Raw genomic sequence first — 14,975 nt, 5'->3', positions numbered from 1 at the left:
TGTTTGGTTGGGTATTCTTTCCAAAGTGAGGGTAATATTTCTTTCCCAACAGTAAATATTATTGGGAATGTTATTCCCCCACAGCCTTTAGGTATTCTTTTATTCCCGTCTCCTAAGGGCTAAAATACCCTTCTTTTCCCGTTTGCCATATCTTCTTCTCCCAAGCGATGTTGTTTTTGCCTTCGTGCTCTCTCTCAATGGAGAGCCGATGCGTTCGTTAACAGTGTCAAGAAACTTCAACGAAGAGAAATCTGCTCTAAGCCACACCGTGCTTTCTCCATCAGCGACGCTCAAGAGCGCTTCCGTAACATCCGATTGCAGGTTCTTTTTTTCACTTACTTGCCCTAACTTTGCCCTAACTTTTAATTCTTTTTTATCATTGCGCTAATTTCCTTGTGCATTTTTAAGTTTTTATTCTTTTTTTCTCCATTTCCTCTGATTTTTTGTTGTTCAAATTGCTCGAGAATTCTTCTTTATTATGATATACAGATTTAGTTGAGGTATCTTACTCGTCCAAACCTTAGCTTAACGCCTCATCCTTTTCCTTTTCTTTTTCGAATTTGCGATAGAAATTTGAACATTTTAGCCCTTGTTGCGAATTTATAGAACATCAGAACTCTTAGCTCTACATCTTTAATGTTAAAATTGATTTGATAAATATTATCCATTTAATAGTTTCTACTCCAAGTTTTGCATTGGTTTATAATAAACAACTGAAATGGCTGGAGCGCCTACAATTTTCAATTTCATCTTTACGAGGTACTGGTGCAAGCCTCGTGTACTTCCGTTGTTCAAACTTTGTTTTTTTTTCTTTCTTTTGTTGGTTTAAATCTTTAATGCTGTTAACTATAAAAGAAAAACATTTGAAACGGTGGGACTTTTGTGTCTTCCTGACGTTAAATGAAAAGTTCAGTGAATGATAGCTAATAAAGCTTTATTTGAGAAATGAGTACGAAATGTAGGAGAATACCTTGGCTGATTTTGAAATTTAGATGCTTTATTTCCATTTGCTGGTGTTCCGGTAAACATGTTATATTGTTGCTATTTAAATCAGTTTACCTTTTGTTGAATAGTAATATATTAATTGAGTAGGAGATACAGAAGGACATCTCTTTTCTCTCATTTACTTGGAAGTCTATCAGCTAAAAGTTTTGAACGTCAATGGGTGATATGTTACTTGTTTAGCCTCTGTGTATTACTATTCTTATTGAGGTTGCTTATTATATTTGGTGATATGTTGTGTAATATGCAGGAGAAATATGATACTCATTATCCAAAAGGACATTGCTTGATGGTATTACCGTGTATGAGGAAGAGATCAAAGATTATAGAGATCGTTGCTACACAAGACATTGTTTTTGCTCTTGCCCAGTCTGGTGTATGTGCAACATTTAGTCGAGGTAGGAACCTTGTTTTCACACTTATAAAATTATTTGGATGGGCATTTCTATTTCTGTTTGTGTCAAAATTTAGAATAGGATAAAAATTATACGATGTTATACAAGGTATTTGACCTAAAAAATTATACGATGTTATACACCATATCGGATAAAAATGTTCAAGAGATTAAGATAAGGTAATACTCCTTTTCATGATGGTAATTCTTGCTACAAAAATAAAAATTCATTCAATGCTGATTTTTTTTTCATTCTATTTCTATCAATATTTGATAGTTTGGATTCCTTTTGGTTGTTCCTTGTACAACTTGCTTTCTACTTCCTAAAAAGTGAAATCAAATGATAGATAGCAAAAATTGATACTAAATGAGATTAAAACAGAACACTGATTGTAAAACTTTCTATTTTATCATCCAGAAGAATTACAGTATTATATTGTGATAATATACAAGTATCGTTTAATCCAGACAAGTTTTCATCTTTCTCATGGAAGAAAATGTACTAATTAACAATCAAATGGTAGCTTGTTTACTTGGAGTCACTGTTTAGCAATTGACTTTGTTTCATCATATCTTTCTTGACACATTGAACCAGTTCAATCGAGAATCGGCTGGTCTGGGGGTTCATCTGTTTAAAATTGGAAATTTGAAGAATTGTTGTGAGCAACTTCAAAGCCAAAACCAAACATTGAAATAGGAAAAACCGGATGAGCAAGTTATTTTTAGGTTCTTTGTTAATAGGGTCTTTAATTCGATCAATCGAACCAATTCAATTGAGAGTCGGCTGATCTAGTGGTTATAAAATTGGAAATCCGAAGAACTGTACTTAAAAACCAAAAATTGAAATAAAAAAAGATGGATGAACAAGTTATTTTATGGCTTTTGAATTTCTTTTTAGGTTCCTTGTTAATATGGTCTTTAATCGAACCAATTCAATCGAGAATCGATTAATGTAGTGGTTGTAAATCATTCATAAATATAAACAAATATAAGAGCATACTTTATTCCATTAAAAAATAGATTAATTCAAAATCATTTAAAAACATTAAACTATTAGTATTTTTAAACTTTAAATAAGTAATATAGAAATATTTATCCGAAACGATGAATGCCAATGGTTTATGTAATGAACTTTTCTGTTATCTTGAGTGATAACAGTAGAAAAAATAGAAAAAAGATGATAAAATAGAAAAGAAATATTTGAATTATAGATAATATGATTTTTAGTGTTATATTTTCTTACTTATTTGAATTATATTTTTGTAATATAAATTAATGAGATAAATAATATTGATAAAGTATGCAGAATTAAATATAAATATAAAAGATAAATAAATAAATTATTATATATAGAAGATATAATAAATATTATATCTTAGATAACAAAAATAGTTTACATCTTTTTATTATTATGAATATCTATGAAGAATTTCCACAATGTAAAATGTTGATGTAAAATTTTAATATATTTTTACATAAATTATGTAAAATTTAATATTAATTAAAATTAAAATAATATATGATATATTTAAATACTCAAGTAATATATTATCAACAAATAGAATTTTTATATAAATAACTTTTATTTAAATATTTAAAATTTCACTTGTTAAAAAAATATAGAACAAGGATAATTTGGTAAAATATACATTCCAGTAATCTTTTATTCCTTCAACCAAACACTGTAATCTTACATTCCTGCCAAACCAACCAAACACAGTAATGTAACATTCCAGTAATCCTATTCCCTGGTAATCTTTTATTCCCACAAGTAATCTTACATTCCGTGAACCAAACGCACCCTAAGTGTTCACGTCCTTGCATGACCTAGTGCCATTAGGGTAAAATACACAATTTCTTACTGAATTTTATTTTTTCTTATTTTATTTATTGTATTTTTTATTCTTTTAATTTACTCATTATACTTTTAAATTACTCATGTTTTGATCACTCTAAATTATTTTACTATTATTTTCATATGACATGATTTTTTTTTATTTTAAATAAAAGTAATGTAAAATATAAAATGAAAACATAAGATGATCAACAGTGGACGGTGATTATTTTAAATCTTTTTAAATTTAATAATAATATAATATTATTTTATTATTATTTTAAATTATTTTTATATTTAATACTAAAAATATCATGTGTGGAAATAATAATAAAATAATCTAGAATAAGCAAAATAGGAATAATTCCAAAATTCAGTGCAGAACAACCATCACATGTATATTTCAACCAACCAACTTTTCTTTATTATGCGCAGTCATTAACTCCAAAAATGGGGTATAGCATCAAGAAGTGTAGAACAATCAGCCACTCTCCTATTCTTGTCCACTTAGCCTCGATTAGTAAAAGCATAATATGATAATAAAGATTAAAGAGGGGAAAAATAAAGGAAAATGAGAACTAAAGAGATAAAGAAGAGAAAAAACATATAGAGGAAGAAAAGAAAGAAAGAGTGAAATTTTACCTAATATATGTATACAGAAGGTAGTAATATCTTACTTCTAAAATGCAGAAAGATATTATAGATTATTTTTAGATCAGATCAGATAAAAAAAATTATCTTAAATTTAATCATGCTTCAACCCCGATTATCATCTTAGGGGTGAGCGTTCGATCGAGAGTAAAAAAAAATCGAATTATTCAAGTTGACGAGTCCTATTTTATAATTCAGTGTTGACTTGAAAATTTTCGAGATGAGTCGAGTTGAATTTTTTAGTTTCTATTTAAATTTATTGTAAATATTTACAATATTATGTCATTATTTGATTCTAATTTAAATGATATTTTATAACCAGATACAATACATATATATTTTTCGTGTTTTTTTTATATTTGATTTACAAATGTCATACAAAGTTGAGAGACTCAACTCAAACATGAAATTCAATATACTCATTACTAGAAATTTCGATTTATTCGAGTTGTATTTTATAACTCGATTTGAACTTGAATTATTTTCGAGTCGAATCAAAACAATCGATTTTTCAAGTCGAGACGAGTTTTGCTCACCTCTAATTCACCTCACAAAATCCATCTTATTCTGAATTTGAAATTAAAAAATAATAATTTTATCACCTTCAGTGAGGTTGAAATTTTAAAAAATAATTTTTTGATTTAATAAAAAGATAGAAATACTAGAATAAGGGAGAATATTTTTTCAAGATAATCTAAAAATGTTTTAAATGTTTTATTACATCAAAAAGGAGAGATTATTGAACATATTTTGATATACCAAAAGTAATAAATGTTTTTAATAAATTTTAAGATTATACTGATTCGTTCATTCGAATATATAAATTCTTTTTTAAAGTAAAAAAACTCCATTATACTCTTTACTTTATTGGAAAATTGAGTCATATACTAGAGATAATTTTGAAACAATTTTTATAAGTTTTCAAACTTTAATCAAGTCAAATTATTTTTAAGCACATTAGTATCGATATTGTTCATGTGGAATCGAAACAATATCGATGCTAAAAGCTTAAAAATAGACAACAATACTGATATTACTCAATTAAAAATACACAACAATACCGATATTACTCATGGTAGCACATATACTCGTTATGTTTTGTAAATTTTAGTAAGCTATTTTGGTACCAATACTCTCTCAGTATCGATACTAGTATCGATACCCGAAATGATAGTACAAATACGACCCTTGTTTTTTAAAAGATAACAAATTCCAATATATCATTTTGGTACAGATACTCATCTAGTATTGATACTACTTATAATAATAATATCAATACTCCTTTGATCAATACTGATACCTTTATTTCTCCAATGACTATATTTTTGTAATTAATGCAAGTAGTATCGATACTCTAAGATTGAGTATATATACTCCAAGTGTATGAACAACATTTATTGCGGGAAATCTTCTCCCAATGACTATTAACTCTATAAATATCAAAATGATTAGAATTGAATAAAGAGGTATAAAAACAAGATTTCAAGTTATATGTGAAGACAAGAACTCAAAGAGAAAGTCTAAACAATCAAATAGAGGCAGATTTAAGTCAACATTCTACAATATTTCTTTTGTTTTCAAAGAATACTTTGTACTTAATTTGTATTCATTTTTTTCAAGTGTTTTTATTGTTCTAGACTTGTGCAAAAATTTTCCTTGTGAGTTTTTTGAAGTTTGTAATTTGTAGTTTTCTCTTTGAGAGAGTATTTTAAGAATTTTGGGTATAATTGTTGAGAGGTTGTAAAGTTTAATGTATCCTCGAAGGTTAATATAAATTGGTAAATTTGTGAAAATTCTTAGTGTAAATAGTTTAGGTAATAAAACTACACTTCATCGAAGAAGTTGAACAAATCTAAATTCTTACGTTCAATCTTTTCAATTTTTCTTTAAGCTTCCATCAAAACTTTTAGTTGTCAATTCATCTCTCTTTCGATTATTTTATCTATTTGATTGACTCAACACTTTAATCTAAATTATGTATATAAAATTTATACTTGTAAGAATATTAATTTGATATATATAAATACACTAATTTAAAATTTTAATAATTTTAAGTGGATAGTAATAGTTTTTTTAATAGTAGGGTAATATTTGTTCAGAATTTTTCTTAGTCATTGATAACGCACACAAACTCGCAACAACGGCTTGAACTTAAGATTTCTAGAAAGAACAATATTTCATTTAACCACTGGGACCCTTTAATAAACTTAATTTTTTAATATTTTAGAATAATTAAGTAAAAGTTTTTTAAAATTTCAATGGGGCTAATAACAATTTTTCTAAATTTTGAGAGGTCATGCGCCTTTAGTCTCGCCACTGCCTGCTTCGGTACACTGAACACCTGCTTCTGTTAAAGAGACGGATTTTTAAAAGTTTTTAAAAAAATATAAATTTATAAAATTCAAGAGTTAACGAAAGTAAATTATTATAATATATATATATATATATATATAAATTCTGCATATTTGTGGGTTATAAGCTTGGCGCTTGAAGTGGATTCATTTTTCTGCATGAGTCATATTAGCAGCATCCTATAACTGTTCAGTTTTAGAATGCAAACCAAGGATCAAGACCGCAGAAAATAAGGTTCTATCTGGTATTATATATTTTGTCATGTACTGCTGAAAGTGAGACAACAACATTTTTTTTGGTATAAAATGTATGTATTATATTTAAAGAAAACCAATACAACCAAAACATTAATGAGCACCTATCAAAACTCGATACTCAAGAACAAACTCCCCAAGCACTACCCACTTGTGAAGTCACCTATCTTTACAAATACTATTAATCTTTACCTGTACAATCTCAGTAATAGAAGAAAGAATATCATCTCTAGACAATTGTAAATTCTGAAACCCAAACAAAATATATAAACGCACTCCAAGCAAGTTTAAAGATCATGGCACAAAACGACTTACCTCTTGAATTCGCACATGCCCCTTCCTTGTAACAAACCCTAAAGTGGTATTAGAATCCTCAAAAAATTTAAGCATAGGGTGACACAAAGTGGGATGTTTTCAATCCCAAAGTGCTTGAAATGTGTCTTACAAATAATGAGCCCTTCCATCCTTTACTATGACATTCTCTCTCACAGTGCATGCATTTCCAAGGCAGAAGATATGCCAAATATGGTGGTTTTAAAAAAAATTCACATTGACTGGAAGGAAGATACTAATCACATTGGCAGTAACTTCTTATCTGTCACGGTTTGTTAAAAACAATGTGTAAAATACACAATGATTAAGTTCCTTTTCCCACATCATCAGTATTATGGAAGTTAACATATCATTATGTTATTTACCGATAGTTTTAGTCATCAAAACATAATTTTTAAAACGTTAATAGTAAAACTAAGAAACTTATCGAAACTTTAATGACCGTGAGTATAATTTACCCTTTTACGTATAAACAATGTAAAATTAGAAGTTAGCGAACTATTGCACTATCGAACTTTAGTTTCTTCAAATTCGACAAAACAATAAAAAGCCCAATAACTAAGCTCAAATTCTCAATGGGCTTAGCACTTAATTATCGATTCTTTCAAAGTAATGTAGGATTATGCTATGCTTCTGGCAAATCCATGAACCTCCTTCTATTTCAACATACCTCCTTTTTTTGCCCTTACACCCATTGTTACACTCCTATATAGTAAATTAACGTAGCTGATAATTTCTTTAGAACACGAACCAAGAAACCTTAGTGATTAAGGGATTTGTTGTTATACATTGAGATCTCAGGTTCGAGCACTACATATGTCACGATATGAGTACTCATTATTAGATAGTTGAGAAAATCTTTGAACAAATTCTACATTACGTATACCTCATATTTATCACACAAAAAATAACTAATAATGTTTCTAAAAGTACTAAAACAGGGTATAGATGCCCGAGAATATAGTATTCGTTGAGTGAGTTCACGATCGAATATCTATCAGATGATGTTTTAAAAACTTTTTTTAAAAAAAAGTCGAAAGTTATCTTCAACAATTTCATATAACTTTAAAATTACCAGTTTTATTAGATATGCATATTCTAAATAATTTTAAAATATTGTAAAATTAAAAATTGATTTTTATTATGGTACATTAATAAAATAATACTAAATATGGGTGCATTTCACACCTAGAGAGACTTTCCAATAAATCCTTTTAATTAATGTGTTTGCTTGGAAAGAAATTAAAAACTGTCAATGTCACATTCTGGTGAACCAGCACGAGATTTCTTTGGGTACTGCATGTTGGATTACACAAATGATTTCGGGTCACAACTGGTTGAGAAAATAGTACAAAAATCAATGTAAAAGCATCAATAAATAATTAGACAGCCTTGAGCTAGAGCATATCTAGCCACCCACCAACATCAAATTTAATTTCTATATATAAATGTGAAAGAAAGAGATGACGACATGCCCACCATAATGTTCCAAGTCATTTTCTACCGTAAAGAAAGTTTAGAGTTTGATTATTTATCACCCAATCTTGAGATAAACTATTACTATACATTGAATTGATTGCTTAACTTTTTAATCTTGTATATTAAGCTCCAGCCATTTGGCAATTGATTTAGCAAACAAAAATACTGTTTCATTAGGGCGAAATTTCATTTGTCCTAAATTTTATATTAAAAATGAATCTATAAAATTTTAAAGAAGAAAATACATTATTAATAAAAAAATATAAAAAATACTTAAATCATATAAAAATTTTAATTTTTTTTATAAAAACAATTATTCATATCGATCGTCTTCGATCTATCTTGCCTGGTCCCAACAATAGTGTTGGAACACTCGAACTATACTTTTAGTGATGGAATTTGGCAGTGGATTTTGATTGAATCATGGTGACTAAGAAGTTCATAGACATTTGGCCTTTAATCCCTCCATTTTTGGCTTTTGATTTGTTTATTTAATTAGCACAGACTGGAACTTCATTGGGTGGTGACTGGTGACTTCTCCCACTACGAACTAGTAAATTAACAATATTAAAAGAGAAATGAGTCAAGTTTAAGTGGGTGTTGACATCGGTTTCAATGGCATTGATCAAGCAAAATCTTGGGCCCCAAACCACCGTTGGTTTTGTGTTTTAGGCATTCGAAATATTAATCCCTAAAAGTTAATTAAAGAATCTATTCGCATGTCTCGTTAAATCATGTTAGATATTTGATTGAAATTCTAATTAGATTTTTATTATAACTCTATTGGTTAAAGATTATTTGATGATTAAGTTTGTTTAGTTAAAAATTCTTATGGAAAAAAGATTCTTGATTACTAAATATTTGACGAATGTGTCTTAGATTTTAGAATTATGAGAGATAGATAATTCTTTTGTAGTCTCCGTAAGTTTTAAGATTTATATTTTAGAGATGAGTTTTGTAGGGAGAGTGTTAGCGTGATTTGAGATTCTTCGAGTTTTGATATAAATAATATATTTTAGGATATGTTGATAAATCGGGCAAAATAAACGAAAGAACACAAGAATTTTAACGAGGTTCGGCAATGTGCTTACGTCCTCGGTGCTTAGGCGGCGCTAGAAAATTTTTTTATTCAATGATAATAGGTTTAGGTTACATCTCTATTTATAATAGAAAAACCCTAGTACATAATTATAAAATTAACCATGTACCGTACCACCAGTATATTTATGAGTCATACCTTACAGGATACATGTGAATTATTGTGATATCTACGTTTATAGTGAATTATTATTCTTCTCATTCGTAGAGATAAACAATATTGAATCATATTAAATATAGTCTCTACACATATTTTATTTTATATTGATTCAATTCCGATTATTTTATGTTTATAAATTCCTAAACTATTAGTTACTCTAAACTTTGATTTCATGTGGGAAATTTAATTTGATTTTCTTCTCACTTTCCGTCTGACCAACCGCTAGGAGCCGTGTATGTCAAAAAAACTAGCTCATCATACAAAAATGAAGAAACCCTTTTTGTTCATTTTCTTCCCTAATTGCACTAGTTTTCAAACCTATGAATATGGTTTTTGGGTACCTTATGCAACTTTCCTTTTTCTTTTCTCTTTGATTGGCTGAATATGGAAGTTAAAAGTCCAAAAGGATCCAATCAAGAGTGGAATCTTATTCCCACATGTACCACCTACATAATATATATCTTCACCATTCATATTATATCACCTTCTTTCCGAACCACTCATTTCACCGGCAAGAAACTTCCAGTTACTTGCTTATAGGTTTCGAAATTGGACCTGTTGAAGAATCTATCGATCGATTGTCCGACGAACGATACTTCAAAGACTTGTCACCGACCTTCTATGGACATGTTGAAAGGCTTTTAGGACCCTAAGCTTCACTTTGCACCGAAAAGAAAAAGTATGAATAATTTTGGGGGTGACGGGCAACAACCACCTGCCCTTTTGACCAATTAGTGGAGTAACCCTAGAGTAATGCAGTAGGTTTCTTGGTCTTACATTATCTTGTTTAAGTGCTTGCACGTAAGCTTGTTTTTGCCCACAAGCTCTCTGAAGAATGCCATTGTTTTCTCAACCAAATGCATTATTAATTCCTATCTCTATCATGTTAATAATGAGGCCTTGAAGAAACCTTTTTTTAATAAAAAAAACTTACTAATTATTCCAGACAATATGGGACATTAAGATTGCAGCAGCTTATGATCTAATCAAAGCTTCAAATTTCAAATGTGGGGTAGTTTTAGAAAATTTGGTATTTTGCATGTAATGGGTCCCCATTTTCCATCATCTTCTACTCTACTTGAGAGAAAAGAAACAAAAAAAAAGAGTTTACAGCTTGTACCCCTTTCTTCTTTAAGCATGTGACAAGACAAATATTAGGGTTAGACTTTTTACAATTCACTTTAACATGTCTTTGTTTGTACTCACACAGACAACTTACTGTTAATGAATTCTTTTAGGGGAGATGCTTTAAGACAGAGATGTTGTTCCACTTGAAAAGATAGAGATTTGGTTTGAAGTTGTAATCCAGCTTGACATGCATTCTTATAGCTGTCATTACGGCCATCGGGTCGTGAATTTTACATGCATTCTTTATCGATAAGGTTGAAGGTTGCAAACTTAGGTTTCTGATTGGTAACACACAAATAATTCAAGGCATCTTGTATGACAAACAGCTGACCTGGATTGGATTTGATGCTAATTATGTCCCCAACTTGAGTTCCTCCCCTCCAAGGTAACAGGCAAAGATTCTCTCAAAATTAAATGTTGCATGTGATTTCTAAAGTATTTTTGGACATCACCCTTTTGAATTTCTTCATGTCGTTTTGTCATTTTAGAAATAAAGTAAGGTACAAAGTGTGGTGTTAGATTTGGAGAGTGTCATCAGACATCAATCACCAACCAAACCAGTCAAACAGTAGGTTGTGTTCCATTTGATGGATCATGTTGCAGTATCCATGATGGATCAAGGGATTGTAAGACGGTGGTATCTTTACGAATTTTAAATTTTTATATACTTTCAATATTTTATATTGGTAATATATATTTATTCTTAAAATTTTATAAGTTTATTTTTCAATATAAAATCATGTGTCCATCATTAATCCCTTTATTTTTTTAATTACTTGGACCCCATTTTTTTCTTAGAATGTTAACTTTTCGTTTAGTCGGATTTAAATTCATGTACTTATACATGTTGTAATAGAAATTATATTGATCAAAGATTTATTAGTCGACTTCAATAATATAATAATAGTAATGGAAAGAAGAAACTATAAACTTATATACATATATCACATGGAAATTTTTCTTCTAAATTTACATCTTAAGATATAAAATTTATATTGGCGAGGGGAATTAAGTGATTATAATTTTGAGGGAAAAAAGTATGTGCAAGTGAAACAAATAATTTCCAAATAAATAAAAAAAATAAAATTGTTTTGAAAATGTACAAAGATCCCAAGCAGCAAAGCCCGAGTCAAGGCCTGGCCGGAGCAAGACTAAGGTGCAAATCTAAGCCCAATGCTTCGTCAAAACTGGGGCTACCGTCTCCCTTAGAAAACCTACTCAACGATGGCCCATCAACCGCCCGTCCATGGTGGTGGGCCCCACCTTGCATCACCGGACTAACGCCTACCCCCGGCTCCCCCAAACCACTACCCCCACCCCCGTACGGTACCCCCGTCGGCCCCCTCCCCACTCCTCCACCGCCACCGGCGCTTGGGATCACGCAACCATGTGAGATGTGGAAAGGAGGCGGACCTCCTCGAGGCAAGTAAATCCACGACGGTCCAGCCCCAGCCGGTACCACGACAGGTGTAGCTGACGCCAAGAGATGCGGCGGTGGAGCAAAGGCGGAGATAATAGGATTCCTACCGAACGAAATGGCAGTGTTTCTCGTTGCCTGAAGTTGAGCACGCTTCATCTGTTGCCTCTCCTTCTTATGAGCGTTCTGATGACCTCCCAAAGCTTGAGAGTTAGCAAACTCACGGCAACAATACTGACACTCGTATTTCCGGTCACCACAACCAGCGAACCCGCCCGGCTCGGAATACGACCCGGATGACGGATCTTTTGCGCCACTAGACTCCATAACATCATCATCTTCCGAGAAGTTAAACCCGAATAGCTTTAAACGTGCGGTGGCGTTGCTGCTTTTGATGCTATTATCACCTTGGTATTCTAGCTCCGCCATGATAGAGAAAACCCAAGAAATAGAAAGAGAAATGAACAAAGCGTAGAGCTAGTAGTTTAATGCAAAACGCAAGGGACAGAGTTGCATGTGTGGGGGTATATATACATGATAAAAAGTGTTTTTCTATGACATGAACAGTATAAGGTTTCGGATATCCCAAGGAGAGAGTATAAGGGAACACGACACGACCCAATAACACACTTGACTTGGGACCCTCACCTCTAGGGATTCAAATTTGTCTCCGGGTTAATATCTCCATTCGAATTTGATCACAATGTTTACAATTGTATTTAAATATTTATTATTAAATTGTTGGAAATATTTTGAGTATATATTATCATTTAATTATTCTAGTTAATAAAAATTATCTCTTATTCATAATATAATTCTATTTTATTTACACCAACAGACTCAAATGTTATTTGTATTTACCCCTAAAATTTTATTTTGTATCAACTATTTACAATATATATATATATATATATTAATCTTAAAAGAAATTAGATCGGTCACTTAGTTTATTTATAAGCAAACTTTTGTTGAGAACGTGAAGCAATGGGGTTAGATTAAAGCAGATTTGGAGGTTAAGGGGAGTGTGATGTGGACCACTTTGGTGTAAGAAGAAAAGGTTTGGATGGCCAATGAGAAGCTAACAAAGTTGTTTTCAGACATTGGGTGTGTTAAAATGACAATGTTCTTACACGACACGTACAATTCCAGGGAGGTAGTTATGGGTGATTTTGAGGTCTACAGAGTTTAGGTTAGATAGGTCGATGGCTGTGCTAATGGTGGGCATCAACATGGCTTTAGGATTAAACAAAATAGTATTACTAACAAACAAAACGAGGGTGTACTAATGAAAAAGATTCCATTAGGAATGATGACACATGTTGGAAAACTGGAGACCTTTCTTTGTTTAATCAAGTATTATATTAATTAATCAATTAATTAACGAAAACAGTGATGGGAAATGTTAGTGGAACTGTCTCCAATGGGACGCCGTGATGCCTATCTCTTAAATTCCCTGCCAAAGATCTCTTCTCCAAAAAAAACCCCTTTTTTTTCTCTCGGTTAATCTTGGTTTCATTTGTCTTGTTTTATCTCTCTTCCTGTCCCGCGTTTCACTTCAGCTCAATCTCAGGAGCCGACACCGCCACCCACCACCACTCTCGCTTCCATTTCCCTCTAAAAGAAAAAGTCAAACTATATCCAACATGTAAATTCCTACATGCATGTATAATATTTTGTATAAATTGTCTCATTAAATATTTAACGTTGTTAATTACATAATCATGATATATATGAAATCATTTGTATTTGTTTATGCTTTTTTTTCTAAACCTCCGAAGATAGATCTTCGTACCTCAAAGTCTTTGAAAAATCCTTTCGTAGTTAGTACCCTAGCAAACTATAACCATATGAGGAACCTTAAACATCTAACACATCTTAGAAAATCAGGACCTCTTAATACGATCTTTGATAAGTTCATGTGACACCCCATAATTAAATTTATTATTAGTCGATATGCACTTAGACTGTTAGCTATAAATAGGGACAAATGGAAGTGGTAAGGGAGATCAAAGCAGCTTCAGGTACTATGATCAGAATTATGATAAAAAAAGTAAAATAGTGATGGGGTTGTGGACCAGCTGAATCCCTAGGGCTAGCAACATGTTTCACATTAGATAAACCTTAAACTCCCTGCCATGGCAGCAGTTTCGTGGAAGTTCAGTCAACTCAACCATGGTAAGCTAGGGTAAATCTCTCACTTGCCATGTTGTAATATATATATATATATATATAGGGTTTAGGGCATCGGAATCAATGGATGGAGATGAAGAAGAAAATGACGGAATGTTGAGGCGTTTTAAAACTAGGAAAACAGACCCATGTTTATGCGTTGATGATGAATAATAATTATTTAGCGTGATTGACGTTGAAATCTATATTTGTTTATGTAAATTTCTTGCTTTGCCTTTGTCCAAGATCTATCCGAATCTTACTAACTACGAGAGAGTGAGAGAGTAAAGTTTTGGGGTTTCTTTCTAAATTATAATCTCTTCAATAATTTACCTCCCACTTCCAAAGAGAATAATTAATGTGGTACTATTAGTAATAATTTGTATTATACTATGCAAAAGCTCTTACCAAGTGTTAGTGTTGGTCACAACTCCAAACACATGACCCACCTCTGTCTCCCCCTTTCTCATGTGTATTCCATTCAAACACCTCTTTCACTTTTGTCCATTTCCCCCCATAAAAACATCCCACACCCTCTATCCTTTAGTTTCGGCCGTTAGATCCATTTCATGATTATTACTAAGATCTACATGTGCCCCCTCCTTTTGTATTAGATAAAATATACTCCATTAGAGTTCACTTAATTATATTAAAATTATCTTTTAGATTTTTAAATATTATAAAATAATAATTAAATTAATTAA

General features: G+C 31.1%; 1 protein-coding gene across 1 annotated transcript; it reads right to left on the bottom strand.

The window, feature by feature from the left end:
- Positions 1-11,733: 11,733 nt before the first annotated feature.
- LOC120151504 (zinc finger protein GIS3-like) lies at positions 11,734-12,611 on the bottom strand. Its single transcript, XM_039163931.1, has one exon. It carries the CDS (start codon positions 12,529-12,531, stop codon positions 11,815-11,817), a length of 717 nt encoding a protein of 238 aa, XP_039019862.1. The 5' UTR covers positions 12,532-12,611; the 3' UTR covers positions 11,734-11,814.
- Positions 12,612-14,975: the final 2,364 nt, after the last annotated feature.

The sequence above is a fragment of the Hibiscus syriacus genome, unplaced genomic scaffold (assembly GCF_006381635.1).
Source record: "Hibiscus syriacus cultivar Baekdansim isolate YM2019G1 unplaced genomic scaffold, ASM638163v2 tig00111059_pilon, whole genome shotgun sequence".
Lineage (NCBI taxonomy): Eukaryota > Viridiplantae > Streptophyta > Magnoliopsida > Malvales > Malvaceae > Hibiscus > Hibiscus syriacus.
This window is presented reverse-complemented; position numbering and strand designations above follow the sequence as displayed.

Coding starts and splice junctions, on each gene's coding strand:
- LOC120151504 (XM_039163931.1), bottom strand. CDS start 12,531: ATGGCGGAGCTAGAATACCAAGGTGATAATAGCATCAAAAGCAGCAAC.